The sequence below is a fragment of the Ranitomeya imitator genome, chromosome 1 (assembly GCF_032444005.1).
Source record: "Ranitomeya imitator isolate aRanImi1 chromosome 1, aRanImi1.pri, whole genome shotgun sequence".
NCBI lineage: Eukaryota > Metazoa > Chordata > Amphibia > Anura > Dendrobatidae > Ranitomeya > Ranitomeya imitator.
The window spans coordinates 881,466,291-881,487,781 of record NC_091282.1 but is presented as its reverse complement, the minus strand read 5'-3'; the positions used below and the strand labels follow the sequence as shown (position 1 = coordinate 881,487,781).

The following is a 21,491-nucleotide window of genomic DNA, read 5'->3' as shown; positions in this document are numbered from 1 at the left end:
CTGTGGTGTGTCTGTTGTGTGTCAGTGTGGGTTGTGTGTCTGCGTTGACTGTGGGTTGTGTCTGCGTGTGTGTTGTATCTATGTGTGTGGGGGGGGGGCTGTGTATGTTTGTGTGTTTAGATATCTTGTGAGAATACTGAGGTGTGTATGTATATACACTTTTCCTGCATGCATGTTCTGTGTATATGATGTGTACCTGCTGTGCATCTGTTATATAGCATGTGTGTACTAAGGACATGTATGATGTGTGTGTCTGTGACTGTATGATGTGTCTGTAATTAGCATGTGTTGTCCAGTACATGTGTGCTGTATATAATGTAATTTAACCCCTTCTCCACCTTTGACATTCATATAGGTTGTATCCTTGCCTTTGATACAATCTTGCACACTGGCAATATAATATATGGAGGACTATGGGGGATGCATTATAATATATTGATGACTATGGGGTCCATTATACTATATGGAGGCATATGTGGGTGCATTATACTATATGGAGGACTATGGGGAGTTTATTATACTATATGGAAGACTATGGGGAGGCATTATACTATATGGAAGACGATGGATGGTGCATTATAATATACTAGATGGTGGCCCGATTCTGACGCATCAGGTTCTAGAATATGTATTTATGTATGTATATAGCAGCCACATAGTATATAGCACAGGCCACGTAGTATATAGGAGCCATGTAGTATATAGCAGACAAATACTACGTGATACTACGTGGCCTGTGCTATATACTATGTGGCTGCTATATACATACATATTGTAGAATACCCGTTGCGTTAATACAGGCCATGCAATATATAACAGTGGCCACGCAGTATATAACACAGCCACGTACTATATAACACAGCCCACACAGTATATAGCAGCCACGCAGTATATAACACAGGCAACGTAGTATACAGTGGGGCAAAAAAGTATTTAGTCAGTCAGCAATAGTGCAAGTTCCACCACTTAAAAAGATGAGAGGCGTCTGTAATTTACATCATAGGTAGACCTCAACTATGGGAGACAAACTGAGAAAAAAAAAATCCAGAAAATCACATTGTCTGTTTTTTTAACATTTTATTTGCATATTATGGTGGAAAATAAGTATTTGGTCAGAAACAAACAATCAAGATTTCTGGCTCTCACAGACCTGTAACTTCTTCTTTAAGAGTCTCCTCTTTCCTCCACTCATTACCTGTAGTAATGGCACCTGTTTAAACTTGTTATCAGTATAAAAAGACACCTGTGCACACCCTCAAACAGTCTGACTCCAAACTCCACTATGGTGAAGACCAAAGAGCTGTCAAAGGACACCAGAAACAAAATTGTAGCCCTGCACCAGGCTGGGAAGACTGAATCTGCAATAGCCAACCAGCTTGGAGTGAAGAAATCAACAGTTGAGGTCTACCTATGATGTAAATTACAGACGCCTCTCATCTTTTTAAGTGGTGGAACTTGCACTATTGCTGACTGACTAAATACTTTTTTGCCCCTCTGTATAACACAGGCCACATAATATATAGCACAGCCCACGCAGTATATAGCAGCCACGTAGTATATAACACTGCCCACGCAGTATATAGCAGCCACATAGTATATAGCACTACCCACGCAGTATATAACAGTGGCCACGTAATATATAGCGCAGCCCACGCAGTATATAGCACAGCCCACGGAGTATATCACACAGCCCACATAGTATATAACACTGCCTATGTAGTATATAGCAGCCACGCGGTATCTAAGGCTAGGTTCCCATTGCGTTAATGGGAACGCGCTAACGGACAGCGTTGCACGGCGAAATTAACGCCGTGCAACGCGTCCGTTAGCGCGCCCATTCACGGCAATGGGAACGCGCAGCACTAGCGCGTGCCATGTTCGGCACGCGCTAGCGACGCGCCGGTGTTTTGTGGCACGCCGCGGACGCTGCTTGCACGCCCGCGGTCCATTCCCCGCTCTCGCAGATCGAGACGTTACCCCGGAACGCGGCCCCAGTAAAAACATTGCGTTAGCGCAATCTGCTAGCGCTAGCGCTAAACGGATTGCACTAATGCAATGTGACCCTAGCCTTACACAGCCCACGTAGTATACAGCAGTGTGGGCACCATATCCCTGTTAAAAAAATAATTAAAATGAAAATAGTTATATACTCACCCCTGGGATCCAGCGAAGCTCCGGCGATACGCGCGCGGCTGCCACCATCTTCCGTTCCCAGGATGCATTGCGATATTACCCAGATGACTTAGTGGTCTCGTGAGACCGCTAAGTCATCTGGGTAATTTCGCAATGCATCGCCGGGAACGGAAGATGGCGGCAGGCACGTGCAGCTCGGTGGACTATTGAGGGTGAGTATAGAAGGTTTTTTGTTTTTTTTTAATTATTTTTAACATTAGATTTTTTTTACTATTGATGCCTCATAGGCAGCATCAATAGTAAAAAGTTGGGGACATACAGGGTTAATAGCAGCAGTTACAGAGTGCGTTACCCGCGGCATAACACGGTCCATTAATGCCGGCATTAACCCTGTGTGAGCGGTGATTGGAGGGGAGTATGTGGGCACCGGGCACTGACTGCGGGGAGTAACGAGCGGCCATTTATATCCGGACTGTTCCCGTCGCTGATTGGTCGTGGCTGTTTTGCCGCGACCAATCAGCGACTTGGATTTCCTTGACAGAGGCTGCGACCAATGAATATCCATGACAGACAGAAAGAAAGACAGACAGAAAGACAGACAGACGGAAGTGACCCTTAGACAATTATATATATAGATGGAGGACTGTTATGATCTGGTGGCCTAGGAGCAGCATGAGACGGACTCTGGAGAAGGTGGTCCCTGTACTGACCGCAAACCCTGAACCTAGCAGCGCAACTAGAAGTAGCCGTGGGGGGTACCTAACACTCCCTAGACCCCTCGGCACAGCCTAAGATCTAACTACCCCTAAAGACAGAATCAGGAAACCTATCTTGCCTCAGAGAAAATCCCCAAAGGATAGATAGCCCCCCACAAATATTGACTGTGAGAGGAGAGGGAAATAACATACACAGATATCAAATCAGATTTTAGCATAGGAGGCCATACTAGCTAAAAAGAAAGAATAGAACAGAATACTATGCGGTCAGTATAAAAACACTAGAAAATATCCACCGCAGAAAATACGAATCACCACATCTGACTAAAGACATGGGGGGTATATCTGCATCTCCAGAGAAATAGCTAGGCTGCAAAAAATCCTTCACAGACTAAGCTGGACAAGACAAAAACATGAAAATGCACAGACTATAAGGTCCACAGCAGGTGGACAGCAAAAACAAAGCCAGGACTTATCTTTGTAGAAAAACACAGCAAACTGGAGAGACCAGCAGGGAAGTGAATCCTTCAAGAACAATGGACAACTGGCACTGACTAAAGGATCCTGCAAAGCTATATACCCCAGTCAGTTTTGCAATTAGTAGATACACCTGTCCACTCCTGCAGTCCAGGCACAACTGCAATACCCTCTACAACCACCGGAGGGAGCCCAAAAGCTGAATTCACAACAGAGGACTATATGAAGCCAATTATACTATATGGAAGTAATTATAATATTTGGAGGGCTCTGTGGGGGGCATGATAATACTTGACGGGCTATGAGGAAGCCTTTATACTTTATGGAGGGCTGTTTTGGGGGCCATTATACTCAGCGTCGGACTGGAGCACCTTGGGCCCACCAGAGAAAATCATTCTTGGGGCCCACTATGTAGCTACATAGAAATAGATACAAGACCACCAATTGTGCGGTAAAAAGCGCTAATATCAGGGTATAATATAAGGTAGTTCACGTCTTAATAATGTAGCAAGGGTTGGGGTAGCCCCCTCACAGAATATAATGTAGCCCCCTCATAAAATATAATGCAGTCCCCTCTCATAGAATATAATGCAGCACCCCACAAAATATAATGCAACCCACTCAGGTATGACACAGTCGCCACCATAGAATATAATGTAGCACCCCCATAGGGTATAATGCAGCCCCCCCTCATATAGTATAATGCCACCCAGCACAGAATATAATGTAGCCCCCCAGGGCCGTATTTAGAGTTTCTGCTGCCCTTGGCACTTTTAGCGCTGCCTCCCCTTTTGGTGAGTATGACACTATCGGCAGTGACTTTGGCAAAAATCGCTGATGTGAAAGTCGCCTTTTGCAGCAGATCGGGCAGTTTTTCTGCATCTGCCGCGTAACGGATCACTTATGGCAACACTGCGTTCGGCCTCAGTCATTCTCTATGGGATTTGCGGCACTTGCCGTGATCTGGCAAATGTGGTACCATACCTCCCAACTTTTGAAGAAGGGAAGGAGGTATAAAGTTTGCGGCGCGCGTAGTGCGCCGCGGCAAATTTTAGGCCACGCCTCTGATTAGACCCATTTCACAACTAGTCACACCCATATCCACATCCCAACCGCAGCCATTTAGCACTGCTGATCACACTGTTTTATATACAATAATTATAAACAAAAAAATATGGCCACACAGTGCTCCATACTGTATAATGACCGCACATGATGCTCAATACTGTATAACGGCCACCACACATGATGCTCCATAGTGTATAACGGCCACACAGTTCTCCATACTGTATAATGACCACACATGATGCTCAATACTGTATAATGACCACAAATGATGCTCAATACTGTATAACGGCCACACATGATGCTCAATACTGTATAATGATCCCACATAATGCTCCATACTGTATAATGACCACACATGATGCTCCATACTGTATAACAGCCGCACATGATGCTCCATACTGTATAATGATCCCACATAATGCTCAATACTGTATAATGGCCACACATAATGCTCAATACTGTATAATGACCACAAATGATGCTCCATACTGTATAATGATCCCACATAATGCTCAATACTGTATAATGACCACAAATGATGCTCAATACTGTATAACGGCCACACATGATGCTCCATACTGTATAACGGCCACACATGATGCTCCATACTGTATAATGGTCACACATGGTGCTCCATACTGTATAATGGCTACACATGATGCTCCATACTGTATAATGACCGCACATGATGCTCCATACTGTATAATGGCCCCACATGATGCTCAATACTGTATAATGATCCCACATGATGCTCAATACTGTATAATGACCACAAATGATGCTCAATACTGTATAACGGCCACACATGATGCTCCATACTGTATAACGGCCACACTTGATGCTCCATACTGTATAATGACCCCCCTCCTGTATGCATAGCTCATCTCCCTCCTATCCCATATACATAGCTCATATTACCCCTCCTGTATGCATGGCTCATATTCCCCCCTGCATGGCTCATATTCCCCCCTGCATGGCTCATATTTCCCCCTGCATGGCTCATATTCCCCCCTGCATGGCTCATATTCCCCCCTGCATGGCTCATATTCCCCCCTGCATGGCTCATATTCCCCCTTGTATGGCTCATATTCCCCCCTGCATGGCTCATATTCCCCCCTGCATGGCTCATATTCCCCCCTGCATGGCTCATATTCCCCCCTGCATGGCTCATATCCCCCCCTGCATGGCTCATATCCCCCCCCCTGCATGGCTCATATCCCCCCCTGCATGGCTCATATCCCCCCCTGCATGGCTCGTATTCCCCCCTGTATGCAGGCTTATCTCTCTGCTCCTGCTCGGCGCGCCGGCTTATGTCCTCCTTCATTTCCCCCCCCCCCCCGTTCCCCCGTCCCTCATACTCACCTGTCTTCCCACTGCACAGCCGTGCCGACATCCCTCGCGCTCTGTCCCGACTCCAGGCGGCGGCGCCGGCGCAGCACCTTCTTCCTGCTTGAGCGGTCATGTGACACCGTTCATTAAGATCATGAATATGCGCATATTCATGATCTTAATGAGCGGTGTCACGTGACCGCTCGTGCAGTGCAGACGCCGAGACCATCGCTGGAGCAGGCAGGGTGAGTATTCAAGGCGAGCGAGCGGGTGGGCGGCGGCGGGGGGGGGGCCCTGGAGCGGGGGGAGGGCCCTGGAGCGGGGGGAGGCCCTGCCAGCAGATGCCAGTGTCAGGGCCCACCGGAGGATCCTCCGGTTCCCCGGTGGGCCAGTCCGAGCCTGATTATACTGTATGCAGCTCCTTTATACATTATGGAGGGCTGTATGGGGCTCACAGCTGGGGATCATACTGTGGCGGGATAGTTGAGGGGGTACAATAAGGTCTCATCATACTGTGCGTGTGGAGGAATCATTGTGTGGGGGTCATAGTGTTTGCGGGGCACCTTTGTTGGCATCATACTTTATGGGGCAATGAAAGAGGAATCTGGGGGCTTCAATAGGAGGAAAATTACTTTGTAACGGCAGCAAAGTTGTGAGATATGTACCTATGTGATCCAGACAAATTCTTTTTTTGGGGGGATGGGGGAGCAATAAGAGCTTGTGGTTTGGGGCCCGATGATCTCTTTGTACGCCCTGGTGCAAGATACATTGTCCTTTTCACAAACATCTCTGCTGGAGGACTGATGGCCCATAACTTACACACCATGTCCAATGCTGCCCCTCGGTACATACAGGCATTCAGCCATATTTTTCTTGAGCGTCGGTTATGCTCGCTACCCTTCCCATTCTCACATCCCTTACTCAACCCAATAGGAAGGCCCCTGCTATTCGCTACAGACAGCCCCGTGTGCGGCGCTTGGGATTGGCTAAGCGTTTCGGGAGAAGGAGGCGTGATCTGGTTGGACATCTTTTTTCTATTTCTCTAAATTAAAATGTCCACTATTGTCCTCATTTTTACAGTATAGATACAAATCTGTATGAACCAGATTTATTCCTATCAATTTAAACAAATTTACTATGGGGGGGGGGAAGTGCCGTTATGCACTTCGCCTCAGGCAGCACAGAGGCTAGGTTCACCCCTGGAGATAAGACAATAAAATTGAACTATGCTACAATATGGGTTGAAGGCTTTCACTCTCATGCTCTCATACTGTAAAATGTAAGTTGTGGATGTTTTGAATGGGCTAGCTCATGCTCTACCAAGCATGCACTAGTGGTGAATTCCAACATATTCTCAGAATGCACTCACTGCGTGATATTTCTTTGAATGAGCACTGACAATGCGCTCCCTTGCTGACTATAAAGAGAAGTAATGAGCTAACAAGAGAGTGAACTGTCAATGCAAATTGAAAAGGAGAGAAGGTAAGGAGAACAGCCAAGTCCTCAATGCAGACATCTCATTTCAGGGTGGTATCATCTCTTTCAGGCTGCCAGACTGGTCTCTGTTTTTGGATTTTTTTTTTTGGACTCTATTGTTTGGATTCTTTTCTTCAAAAAACGTTACTACATTTTTTAATTATCTCAAACATACAAATTATTTTTTTTTAGAATAATACAACACCTTGATGGTGATGAAGTCAGGCTCTTGTGCAGATTGGATCTAAAACGTTTAAATATAAATGTATAGAATAAATTGAAGCAGTTAGAGAGCAGTTCTGTGAGGATAATAAATTTAGCAATGATATGATAACATTTTTGTAAACTTTATCAGACATTGTTGTTAAAAAAAACTATTTCATGTTTAATGAAGATTTTTACTTGCAGCTGTGGGAGAGTCCGATGGGGTACTCCACAGCTCTAAGTTTTGCTAATATATTCATCAACATGATAGGAATAATTTTATATTAACATCAGGTTATATGAAAGTTCTAAAAATGCCTATGTTTAGTAGATTATATATTCATAACATGGCCAGGTACAGAAGAGATTTTAATGGAATTTGTTGATTATTTAAATTTATGTCATGAATTTATGACATTTTCTCCAGAATATAGTAACCAATCTCTTAAAGGGAAACTGTCACCCCATGGGACACTTTTCAGCTATTACTATGGGCATACAGGTAATAGAAATGTTAATCTAGTCTTACCTGTATGCCTCATAGCTGATGTCTAGATGTGGAGAAATAGACTTTCAGTCAGTGTATGTAGTGCTCTTGAGCACCAGCGCCTGCATAGAGAGAAGGAAGAGGTACAAGTTGTTGAGCGAGTGCAAGGCGCATGCGCGAGATTCCGGTGCCACAACTGCACATCACAAGTCACTGTGACGTGCATGGGAGGAGGGTGATAGTACAGTGAAGAGCCGAGGCAGGGATTTCTTCCAGGCACCGCATGCCCTGGAGCCTGGAAGGAATCATTAGCAAATAGTCTATTTCTCCACATCTAGACAGCACCTATGAGGCATACAGGTAAGACTAGATTAACATTTCTATTACCTGAATGCCCATAGTAATAGCTGAAAAGTGTCCCAGGGGGTGACAGATATCCCCTAATGATCTAAATTTTAAATTAAATATACATCATGGTAAATTTGAAAATACACTATATAATAAGAATGCTGATTACAACACTATGTTGTATTATGAGAGTTGTCATGCCTTTAATGTATTCAATAGTTATGTTTAGGGATAAACTAATATTTACTCATCGGAAAGTAAAAACAATTAGAAATCTACTATATAATTGTCTAAGGGTCACTTCTGTCTGTCTGTCTTTCTGTCTGTCTGTCACGGATATTCATTGGTCGCGGCCTCTGTCTGTCATGGAAATCCAAGTCGCTGATTGTTCGCGGCAAAACAGTCACGACCAATCAGCGACGGGCACAGTCCAGAAGAAAATGGCCGCTCCTTACTTCCCGCAGTCAGTGCCCGGCGCCCGCATACTCCCCTCCAGTCACCGCTCACACAGGGTTAATGCCGGCGGTAACGGACCGCGTTATGCCGCGGTGTAACGCACTCCGTTACCGCCGCTATTAACCCTTTGTGTCCCCAACTTTTTACTATTGACGCCTGCCTATGCGGCATCAATAGTAAAAAATGTAATGTTAAAAATAATTTTAAAAAAAACCTTCTATACTCACCATTCCGTTGCAGCTCGCGCCGGCCGCCATCTTCCGTTGCAGGCTCCGGTGGCAGAAGGACCTGCCATGACGTCACGGTCATGTGACCGCGACGTCATCACAGGCCCTGCGCGCCTGCGCTACAAGGACCTGCCATGACATCACAGTCATGTGACCGCGATGTCATCACAGGTCCTGCGCTAATACCAACCCTGGGACCAGAACCTGCCGTGGACTACAAGCGCTCCCTCGGAAAGGTGAGTATATGTTTATTTTTTATTTTTTCACCTGTGACAAACCTGGCTGGGCAATATACTACGTAGCTGGGCAATATACTACGTGAGTGGCCAATATACTACGTGGCTCTGTGCTGTATACTACTTCGCTGTGCAATATACTAAGTGGCTGGGCAATATACTACGTCACTGGGCAATATACTACGTGGCTCTTTGCTGTATACTACGTCACTGGGCAATATACTACGTCACTGGGCAATATGCTACGTGGCTGCGCAGTATACGCTGTATCTGGGCAATATACTATGTGGCTGGGCAATATAATATGTGACTGCGCAATATACTACGTAGCTGGGCAATATACTATGTGGCTGGGCAATATACTACGTGGCTGCGCAATATACTACGTCACTAGGCAATGTACTACGTAACTGGGCAATATACTATGTGGCTGCCCAATATATTACGTCACTGAGCAATATACTACGTGGGCTGTGCAATATACTACGTAGCTCGGCAATATACTACGTAACTGGGCAATATACTATGTGGTTGGGCAATATACTACGTCACTAGGCAATATACTACGTGGCTGGGCAATATACTACGTGACTGAGCAATATACTACGTGTTTGCGCAATATACTACGTGACTGGGCAATATACTAAGTCACTGGGCAATATTCTACGTGGCTGGGCAATATAATACGTGGCTGGGCAATATAATACGTGGCTGGGCAATATAATATGTGGCTGGGCAATATAACATATATATATATATATATATATATATATATATATATATATATATATAGCAAATATACAGCAAAGAGCCACGTAGTATATTGCCCAGTGACGTACTTTATTGCCCAGCCACGTAGTATATTCCACAGCGAAGTAGTATACAGCATAGAGCCACGTAGTATATTGGCCAGTCACGTAGTATATTGCCCAGCTACGTAGTATATTGCCCAGCCAGGTTTGTCACAGGTGAAAAAATAAAAAATAAACATATACTCACCTTTCCGAGGGAGCCCTTGTAGTCCACGGCAGCTTCCGGTCCCAGGGTTGGTATTAGCGCAGGACCTGTGATGACGTCGCGGTCACATGACCGTGACGTCATGGCAGGTCTTTGTAGCGCAGGCGCGTAGGGCCTGTGATGACGTCACGGTCACATGACCGTGACGTCATTGCAGGTCCTTCTGCCACCGGAACCTGCAACGGAAGATGGCGGCTGGCGCGAGCTGCAACGAAGGGTGAGTATAGCAGGTTTTTTTTTTTATTATTATTTTTAACATTACATTTTTTACGATTGATGCCGCATAGGCAGCATCAATAGTAAAAAGTTGGGGACACACAGGGTTAATAGCGGCGGTAACGGAGTGCGTTACCCGCGGCATAACGCAGTCCGTTACCGCTGGCATTAACCCTGTGTTAGCGGTGACCGGAGGGGAGTATGCGAGCGACAGGCACTGACTGCGGGGAGTAAGGAGCGGCCATTTTCTTCCGGACTGTGCCCGTCGCTGATTGGTCGCGGCAGCCATGATATTGCCCAGTGACGTAGTTTATTGCCCAGCCACGTAGTATATTCCACAGCGAAGTAGTATACAGCATAGAGCCACGTAGTATATTGGCCAGTCACGTAGTATATTGCCCAGCTACGTAGTATATTGCCCAGCCAGGTTTGTCACAGGTGAAAAAATAAAAAATAAACATATACTCACCTTTCCGAGGGAGCCCTTGTAGTCCACGGCAGCTTCCGGTCCCAGGGTTGGTATTAGCGCAGGACCTGTGATGACGTCGCGGTCACATGACCGTGACGTCATGGCAGGTCTTTGTAGCGCAGGCGCGTAGGGCCTGTGATGACGTCACGGTCACATGACCGTGACGTCATTGCAGGTCCTTCTGCCACCGGAACCTGCAACGGAAGATGGCGGCTGGCGCGAGCTGCAACGAAGGGTGAGTATAGCAGGTTTTTTTTTTTTATTATTATTTTTAACATTACATTTTTTACGATTGATGCCGCATAGGCAGCATCAATAGTAAAAAGTTGGGGACACACAGGGTTAATAGCGGCGGTAACGGAGTGCGTTACCCGCGGCATAACGCAGTCCGTTATCGCTGGCATTAACCCTGTGTTAGCGGTGACCGGAGGGGAGTATGCGAGCGACAGGCACTGACTGCGGGGAGTAAGGAGCGGCCATTTTCTTCCGGACTGTGCCCGTCGCTGATTGGTCGCGGCAGCCATGACAGGCAGCTGGCGAGACCAATCAGCGAATGAATAACTGTGACAGAAGGACAGACAGACGGAAGTGACCCTTAGACAATTATATAGTAGATATAATATGTCAGTGAGACACATACCTCTCTGTGTTCATCATCTCATTATATACATTTACATTTGACCAGCTTGATTTTCCTGAAATTGCCTGCGCCCCGACAACCAATGTGTGAAAATTTCGCAAGGGCCAACTAGTATATAGGAATTGCCATGCATATTTTTTTTTTCTAAAAAGTAAACTGAGTCCTAAAATATTCCATATGGCTGGAGACCTACTTAACTAGTCTTGGGTTTGGTAGGTGGGTATATTTTTCAAAAAAGGATCCCCACATAAGGTATATGAAAATGCTGGGTCATACTGTATATTTACAGAGGATATAAAAAATTAATACAAACAACCTTGTTAAAATGCCAGGATTAACCATGTAAAACAAATTTCAGTTTCAGAATTTTACTCACCTTTTAGGCTATGTGCACACGTTCAGGAATTCATGCAGAAAATTCCTGTGGAAATCCGGACATTTCTGCCAGATTTCCGCATGAAATCCGCATGCGTTTTTTTGCACGTTTTTTGTGCAGTTTTGACGCGGTTTTTGCGCGTTTTTTGCGCGGTTTTTCATGGACATTTCCCAATGCATTAGACAGTGGGAAATCCGCAAAAAAAAACCCGCAAAATTATTGAACAGGTTCATTATTTTTCCGCAATGCGTTTTTCATGCGGAAAAGCGCACATCATGTGCACAGAAATTGTGGATTCCATCATAAATGATGGGATGCTTAATGTATGCAGATTATTTGCGGTTTTATAGCGTTTTTATAGCGCAAAAACGCTAAAAATCCGCAAATAATCTGCAACGTGTGCACATAGCCTTAATGTCACAAAAAAATTGTGCTATTCAATTGAAAAATAAACTAAAATCTTTTCAGGTGGAAAAAGAAAAGTAAAGAACTAAAAAAATGGGTTTGTATAAATATACACACCCTGGAACTAATACTTTGTTGAATTAAACTTTGAATTTGTGACTGCATTAGTCTTTTTAGGTAAGAGTCTAGCAACATAGCTCATGAAGAATGTGCAATCTTTGTCCCCTCTTCCTTGCAGTAGCACTCCAAATCTCTCAGATTGCAAGAGTATTTCCTACGTACAGCGCTCTCTTCAGGGCAACACACAGATTTTCAATTGGATTCAGGCCTGGGTTATGGCCGGTCAATTCCCAAACTTTGATCTTCTTCTGGTGAAGCCATTCTGTTCATGGTACTCTTATTTTGCATGTTCACCATTATTATGGGATATTATTGATATTACTCTCAGCCATTTTTGGCAGTCACGTAGACAGAGAACGGGGCATTGGTACAGCTCCATTTTAATCTTTTAGAACAGAGCACAGTTCTCGAGATTTATGGGGTCCCCATATTTCGTTCCCACAGTGATCAATTTGTCAAGTTGGGAATACTTTTTAAGGTGTAACTTTGTGCATCAAACATGTTGGGAGGCTGAATTGACTAAGAAAGTGGGTTTTGTGCTCAGCTGTTCTCCTGTCCATAAAGACTACATGAGGGGCTGTGACTGTTTTGGAGGGCTGAACAAATGGACTGATATTAATTCTTCTCAATCTGAATATTAACAGTAACTGTAATTATTATACATTAATATTAATTGTATCACTTAATGTTGAACAGAATTAAGTATGCTAACAACTCCCTCTATACACAGTATGTGCCCGCAGAAAACCCACCTAAATATAGTAAGTCTACACACAGCCCCCTGTATACAGTATGAGCCCTCAAACAGTCCCCATATACAGTATGATCCCACACGCAGCACTCTGTATATACAGAATGAGCCTACACACTGCCCCCTATACAGCATGAGCCCCCACACAGCCCTATATACTGTATAAGCCCCCACAAATAGCCACCCTATATACAGTATGAGCCCCACACAGTTCCCATACATAGTATGTATCCAGACATAGCCCTCACACATTCCCCTGTAAACAGTATGCGCCCCCATGCACACCGCTATATACAATGTAAGCTCCTACATACCCTCCCTATGTACAGAATAAGCCCCCACATAGCCCCATATATTTAGATGATGCATGATGGAAGAAAGTCATATTCACTTGTTTGCATCTTGAAGATGCAGATAGCGGTAACCTCAGGATGCCGGGTGCAGAGGACGGCCGCATGGTGCATTTCATTGGCCACGATTTTCAGCCCTTCAGATGTCTTAGTCCGGACTGGAACCTCCAGAGGGCCAGATGTGGTCTGAGGGCCGCACTTTCCACAGGTCGCTTATAGACGGAGTTCCATTGCAAGGGAAACATCTGACTGAATTCAGCTTCACTGACAAAATGAGATATTTGCTAAGGATGTTGATAAAACATTCCACAGCCATCTTTTAAAAGCTTATGAAGTTTACTAAGAATAATTTGTAGCTAAGCAATGAAAGAATATTACATTGGAACCACATGCAAAGGTTGAAATTTAAGTGGAAAACCCACAATTTATTTACATATTTTGGTGTTAAAGTGAACCAAGGCGTTTTTAACTAAAAGAGCCACCTTGTGCAGCACTAATGCTGCATTCTTTCAAGGTGGCTCTTTTTTTTGGCCCCCTTCCAACGCTGCAATGTTCTTTTTTTTATTTGCCCGCCATACCTGTAGTTTGTCCGGGGGCATGTCTTTTCCCCCGTACACAAACGCTTCCCAACCATCACTCGGCCCCTCCGCACGCCAGGTGCTGCATCCTCTGCATTCATTAACGTCCCCGGCGCCTACGCTGTAAGTTCCTTTTTCGGGCATGCGCAGTTTCAACTCACATCACATGGTGTTGTTTTTTTTTAAAGCTTCTATCAAAAAGTCAGAGAAAAAAGCTCAGCACATGGAAGAATAGAACTTGTATGTGAAAAACTTACATATAAAAGAGTCCTTGAGCCAGGTTCAGATGAATGTATGAAAAATTGTCCGAAGGTCATCCGTGTATGAGATGTGTGTCCATTTTATACATCCATGTGACATCTGTACTTACACATCAGCAGTTTGAAATGTACATGATCAAATAGGTTAATAATTGCAATGTATCTGTAAAAATCGGATGCAATATGGATGTTCTGTATGGGATCAACTTTTTGTTTTCCACACATATAGACTTGAATTAGCAAAGCTCTTCTACAATAATGCATGCTGTCATTTTTTTTACATGGGCACTCACATCCGTGTAAAAAAAAAAAAAACTGTCTGAACTACCCTATTGAATAACATTGGTCCTTGCACTGTCCGATTTTAATTCGACAGTGCAGATCCATATAATACGCTCATCTGAACGAGCCCTAGGGCTAAGTTCTCAACTGAATGTGGAATCTTGTTTTTCTGTGGCAGAAAATTAATACGATGGATGGATCATTGGCTAAATGATGAACACAAATGTTACGAACAGACCATATTAGCTAAAATGGGGTCATTCAGGTTTACTTCATGTCATTTTACTGGGAGAAAAACTACTCCTTCCAATGAAAAGCCTTAGGCCGGTGTCACACTAGCAACTGCAATGCGAGAAACTCGCGCCTCAATACCCGGCACTGCAGCCGGCGGTTCGGACAGGAGCGTTCAGCTGCATAGACATACATGCAGCCGCACACTCCGGTTCTGGGTGTCGGCGGCAGTGCCGGGTACTGAGGCGAGAGACTTGCGCGAGTTTCTCGCATTGCACTGGCAAGTGGGACACTGGCCTTACTCATACATAAAATGGAGAAGGTTTATTCTTACTCTTGTACATATGGTGAAACAGTTGTTTCCCAAGGGTAATGGGCATCAGACATTAAGAGAGTGTACATCTTGGAGGAAGAAACCCTTAGATAATGCACTGATGCAACTTTGAAACCCTACTCAGCTTTTCAAGCACAAGAATGGCCTAGCGACTTCATAAACAATAGATTAATCCAAAACCCAATATTTTTTATTTTTGCTAAAAAAAATTACGTTGATAAATCTGCTCTTTTGTTTCCAGTATATATTCTAATTTATGCCAATATTTGTCACTCTCAAAATAATTTATTCTCTGCTATGGAATTTAGACTCTTGTATAATTTTTATTCTTCAATATAATTAGAAAACTATTTTTGGTTTCTAGGAAGTCAGGTACTGGACTGAACTTCGAGGAACAAAACTATTTCTTTATACTGATAAAAAGCAAGAAAAGGTAAGCCATGTGTGTTTGCACAAGAAGACCTGATGACTGAAACAGATACATTCTACTAATTTTATTGACAATTATTTGATTTACTATCATGTATAATTGTGTAATAAAAAGGCTGCTACGGGTCCTAACTTAACAATGTAGCAGGACAAAATGTGTTCTAGTGGTGTCCCAACTAGACCTACATCTTAGGCCAAGCCCACTTTGTATTCAGCAATGATTTGATGGCTTCCATCCAGGACATACTTCTGAATCTCTGGAAAATGGGATTCAGGTTTCCCCCATTCAAAGCCATTGAAATGGCCCTTAATGACCAAAGGCATTTTCGTTTTTGCGTTTCCATTTTTTGCTCCCCAGAGCCATAACTTTTTTATGTTTCCATCAATAAGGCCATGTGGTGGCTTGTTTTTTTGATGGATGAGTTGTACTTTTGAATGGCACCATTGCTTTTACCACATGATGTACAGGAAAACGGTAAAAAATATTCCAAATGCAGTGAAATTGCAAGAAAGTGCAATTCCATAATTGTTTTTTGGATTTTTTTTTACCATGTTCAATAAATGCTAAAACTGACCTGCCATTATGATTCTCCAGGACATTATGGGTTCGGAGACACCTAACATGTCTAGGTTCTTTTTTATTTAAGTGGTGAAAAAAAAATTCCAAAGTTTGCAAAAAATAAAAAATAATTTTTTTTTTTGCCATTTTCCGAGACCCGTAGCGTCTCCATTTTTCAGGACCTGGGGCCAGGTGAGGGCTTATTTTTTGCGCACTAATCTGACATTTTTATTGATACCATTTTGGTGTGTATACGATCTTTTGATCGCCCGTTATTGCACTTTATTGCAATGTTGCAGCGACCAAAAAAAGGAAATTTTGGCGTTTCAATTTTTTTCATCTCTACGCCATTTGCTGATTGGATTATTTTATTTTATTATATTGATCGGGCAATTCTGAACGTGGCAATGCCAAATATGTGTATTTTTTTATTGTTTTATTTTGAATGGGGCGAAAGGTGGGTGATTTGAACTTTAATATTTTTTTAAATTTTTTAAATATTTGTAAAAACATTTCTACTTTACACTTGCTTCAAAAGTCTTCATGGGAGACTAGAAGCTGCGATAATCCGATTGCTCCTGCTACACAGAGCAGGGCTTCAGCCTTGTTCTGTGTAGCATAAATGCTCACTTGCTATGAGAGCCGATCGCTGGGCGGTGCTCATAGCTATCCGGTAATGACAACCATAGGAGTCTCCTGCAGACCCCGCGTGGTCATGCCAACCCATGCAGCCTTAAAATAAGAACAATACAATAATAAAACCTCAGGGATAAATGTTCATATATCAATTAGCTTAAAAAATTAAGTTATATATAAATAAAGTGAATAGCCCCGGTGTCAAAGGAGTCGTAAGCACTCAGAATGAGGGAAAAACAACTGACCACCAAAAACTATGGAAAACCATGGAAGTCCAGACAAGAATATACAGATAAAATATATGCCTTTATTTAAATAATGATAACAACAGTAATACTGTAATAAAACATGTGCCCGTATCAGGACAAATTATGCAAAATTAAAAGTATATAAAAATAAAAATTGACAATATAATCAATAGTACGGGTGATGGACCCAAGGATAAAAGGAGAACAATACACTAGGCCATATTCAATTGGAAGATGTGGACTACTAGTAAAGGTATTTAAAAATCTTCAAGGATTTAGTGAAAAAAAATCAATAGAAGAAAATAATAAAATCATTAGTAAATCAATGAAATGTTTGAAACTCAAATGTACTCCAAGCGTTAAGGAAATAAAGGCCCTTGTAAAAAAAAAACAAATAAAGTGCAGCAGTGTAAAAAATGAGCAGCAGAAACTTGCTGACACAAAGTGCATAGTGCTCAAGTGCAAATATAATGAATGGATGTCTGTACCTTTAGGTCCACCAGGTCCTAATGACGCGCACACCCTGACGCACGTTTCGGAAATGGATTCCTTCATCGGGTGCATGTGAGGGCTTGTTTTTTGCCGAACGAGTGGTACTTTTGAACGACAGCATTGGTTTTGCTATATAGTGTACTGGAAAATGGGAAAAATCAAAGTGCGATGAAATAGCAAAAAAAGTGCAATTCCACAATAGTTTTTTTCTTTTTTTTTTACCATGTTCAGTAAATGCTAAAACTTATCTTCCATTATGATTCTCCAGGGCATTACAAGTTCATAGAAACCAATCAAATAAAGGTTATTTTTTATTTAAGTGGTGAAAAAAAAAACTACGTTTTTTGAAAAATAATAAAAATGGCCTGTAGAGTCTCCATTTTTTGTGAACTAAGGCTGGGTGAGGCCTTATTGTTTGCGTGACGAACCTATATTTTTATTTATACCATTTTGGTGTGCATACTGTCTTTTGATCGCCCGTTATTGCATTTTAATGCAATGTTGCTGCTACTAAAAATGTAATTCTGGCATTTTGATTTTTTTCTCGTTACGCCGTTTACCGATCGTATTAATTCTTTTTATACAGTATATTGATAAAGCGATTCTGAATGTGGCGATACCAAATATGTGTATCTTTTTAATTGTTTTATTTTGAATGGGGAAAAAGGAGGGTGATTTGAACTTTAATATTTTTTAAATTTTTTAACTATTTTTAAAAACTTTTTTTCTACTTTACACTAGCTTCAGTAGTCTTTGTGGGAGACTAGAAGCTGCGATCACCCGATTGCTCCTGCTACACAGAGCAGGGCTTCAGCCTTGTTCTGTGTAGCAGAAATGCTCACTTGCTATGAGAGCTGGGCGGCGCTCATAGCTATCCGGCAATGACAACCACAGGGGTCTCCTGCAGACCCCGGGTTGTCATTCCAACCTATCAGCGACCGGTGGTCATGTGACACAGGCGCCAATGGGCGAGTTAGTGACATGCTTCAGGCGCGAGCATGTTAAATGCCACTGTCAGAGATTGACAGCGGCATTTAACATGTTAACAACCGTGAGTTACACAGTAAGGGCTTGTTGAACTAATAGACCTATAATGTCAGATATCAGAACAGTGTCACATTTTCTTTTACATTTCAACTGAGAAATTTGTTAAATGTTCTAGTAAAAGTTATTTTACAATTATTTTTTGTCTTTTCCATAGCGCAACATTTATGATGAACATGATTAGACATAAAGAGATATTCTTGGATTTGCAGATTAAAACCCTTTACTTTGCTATAAATATTCATTGTTGGGTGCCAGATTCATGTCACAGAAACATACCTAAGACTCCCTTGTAATATTAAAGAACTACTCAGCAGCAGTAAACCAAAATCTACAAGCTTCCATATACAGTATTTGCTACCATATCTTTGCTTTACAACCCAAGTAATTTCCTATTTGACTTCCTCTTCCCAGTCTTCCAGCTCTAAAAAAAAGTTTATGTACATTGTGCTATAAAATGCCATTTTAAATTTTCCTTCAGTTTTTATGCATTATTGAATGCATACAGGATGTTGGAGTTTTATTTTTTTTTATAGCTTTATACTTTTATTTAGAAATGACTTTTTTGGACAGAATGAAATGACAGCACATAATAAAACAAGCATAGTCGAGGAAAATGCCTATTAACCATATTTGTTGAACTTTGTTCACTGTCAAAGTCCAATTGTATGTTGAAACCTCAGGTGTGCAGCCTTAAAAAAAGAGAGAAAAGAGCATAAGCAACAAGAAAGGGGAGGGAAAAGAAAGAAATGGGAAGAGAAAAAAGGGGATTACTAATATGGTACGTCAATGAGCAATATTAAAAAAAAAAAAACAGAAAAAAGGCACAAAATATCAACTGTTGTGGGTGATACAAGCCAATAGTTTACGTTAAAACATTGACAACAAATCTATGTTGCGGTAACTTTTCTGCCAAACTTTTATAAGTCAAATTACATTTACACTGAGCAATAGTTATATCACAATGATACTATAACACTGATGAGGTCAAAGTAATAAAAAACTTTGAATGAGATCATAATGCCCCCTCACTTGTACTTTTCACTTGGATTATAAGTTTCCTCCATTGGCATCGTTACCAGCTCGGGCAGTGTCTGGGTGTAAAACGTGTATTGTCTAGAATGCTGTCGTTCTCTCATACTGTTGGCTGCTGCGGGTACTGAGGATCTGCTCCTAATCAAACAACAGTGGCTGATCTGCAGTTCATGACAGCAGCCACTAAACAGTGTGGCAGAGACGCTGTTATTCTGCACCATACATTGTTTATATCTGTCCTCTGCAGAAGGTGGTATTAGCTGATTTGTTAGGGTGGTGTTGTGAATTCTGCTTTTGGGCTCCCTCCGGTGGTTGTAGGTGGTAATGCAGTTGTCCCAGGTCAGGTGTTTCTGCTGATTGCAATTCTGACTGGGGTATTTAGGTTTGCAGGATTCTTTAGTCCTTGCCAGTTGTCAATGTTTCTTGGGAAGTGTTGGATCTCTGTCTGGCTTCTCCTGCATAGCTGCCAATTCAGCAAAGATAAGTGTCTGTTTCTTTTTATTTGGCAAACAAGCTGTGTGCTTGTTTTTTTTGATTGTATTCCTGCTCTGAGTGTAGGATTCTCTGGAGTTGCAGATATACGTTCCACATCTTTAGTTAGATGGAGGAATTTTTGTATAATCTGCTGTGGATATTTTTGGAAGGGTTTTAATACTGACCGCATAGTACGCTGTCCTATCCTTTCCTATTTTAGCTAGAGTGGCCTCTTTTGCTAAATCCTGTTTTCTGCCTACGTGTGTCTTTCCTCTCCTACTCACAGTCAATATTCGTGGGGGGCTGCCTATCCTTTGGGGTTCTGCTCTGAGGCACGATAGTATTCCTATGTCCATCTATAGGGGTATTTAGTTCTCCGGCTGTGACGAGGTGTCTAGGGTTTGTTAGGCACACCCCTGTTGTGAATTCAGCTTTTGGGCTCCCTCCAGTGGTTGTAGAGGGTAATGCAGTTGTGCCTGGACTGCAGGAGTGGACAGGTGTGTCTACTAATTGCAAGACTGACTGAGGTATATAGCTTTGCTGGATCCTTTAGTCAGTGCCAGTTGTCCATTGTTCTTGAAGGATTCACTTCCCTGCTGGTCTCTCCAGTTTGCTGTGTTTTTCTACAAATATAAGTCCTGGCTTTGTTTTTGCTGTCCACCTGCAGTGGACCTTATAGTTCTGTGCATTTTCATGTTTTTGTCTTGTCCAGCTTGGTCTGTGAAAGATTTTTTGCAGCCTAGCTATTTCTCTGGAGATGCAGATATACCCCCCTTGTCTTTAGTCAAATGTGGTGATCCGTATTTTCTGTGGTGGATATTTTCTAGTGTTTTTATACTGACCGCGCAGTTCTCTGTTCTATTCTTTATTTTTAGCTAGTATGGCCTCCTATGCTAAAATCTGATTTCATATCTGCGTATGTTATTTCCCTCTCCTCTCACAGTCAATATTTGTGGGGGGCTATCTATCCTTTGGGGATTTTCTCTGAGGCAAGATAGGTTTCCTGTTTCTGTCTTTAGGGGTAGTTAGATCTTAGGCTGTGCTGAGGGGTCTAGGGAGTGTTAGTTACCCCCCACGGCTACTTCTAGTTGCGCTGCTAGGTTCAGGGTTTGCGGTTAGTACAGGGACCACCTTCTCCAGAGTATGTCTCATGCTGCTCCAAGGCCACCAGATCATAACAGTACAACTGGCCATTTGTCTGAGGATGAAATGCAGAGGAAAAAGACAAATCAATGCCCAGCTTGGCACAAAAGGCCCGCCAAAACCTAGAAACGAACTGGGAACCTCTGTCGGACACAATATTCTCCGGAATACCATGCAAACGTACCACATGCTGAAAAAACAACGGAACCAAATCAGAAGAAGGCAATTTAGGCAAAGGCACCAAA

At 42.7% G+C, this 21,491-nt stretch overlaps 1 protein-coding gene across 3 annotated transcripts in view; it reads left to right on the top strand.

Moving 5' to 3' along the window:
* STAP1 (signal transducing adaptor family member 1) overlaps positions 1 to 21,491 on the top strand; it is a 175,324-nt gene that overhangs the window by 69,524 nt on the left and 84,309 nt on the right. For all 3 annotated transcript variants that reach the window (XM_069743119.1, XM_069743117.1, XM_069743118.1), the window contains exon 2: positions 15,551 to 15,619. In XM_069743119.1, coding sequence (XP_069599220.1) covers positions 15,551 to 15,619 — 69 coding nt within the window. The remainder of the gene's footprint in view (positions 1 to 15,550; positions 15,620 to 21,491) is intronic.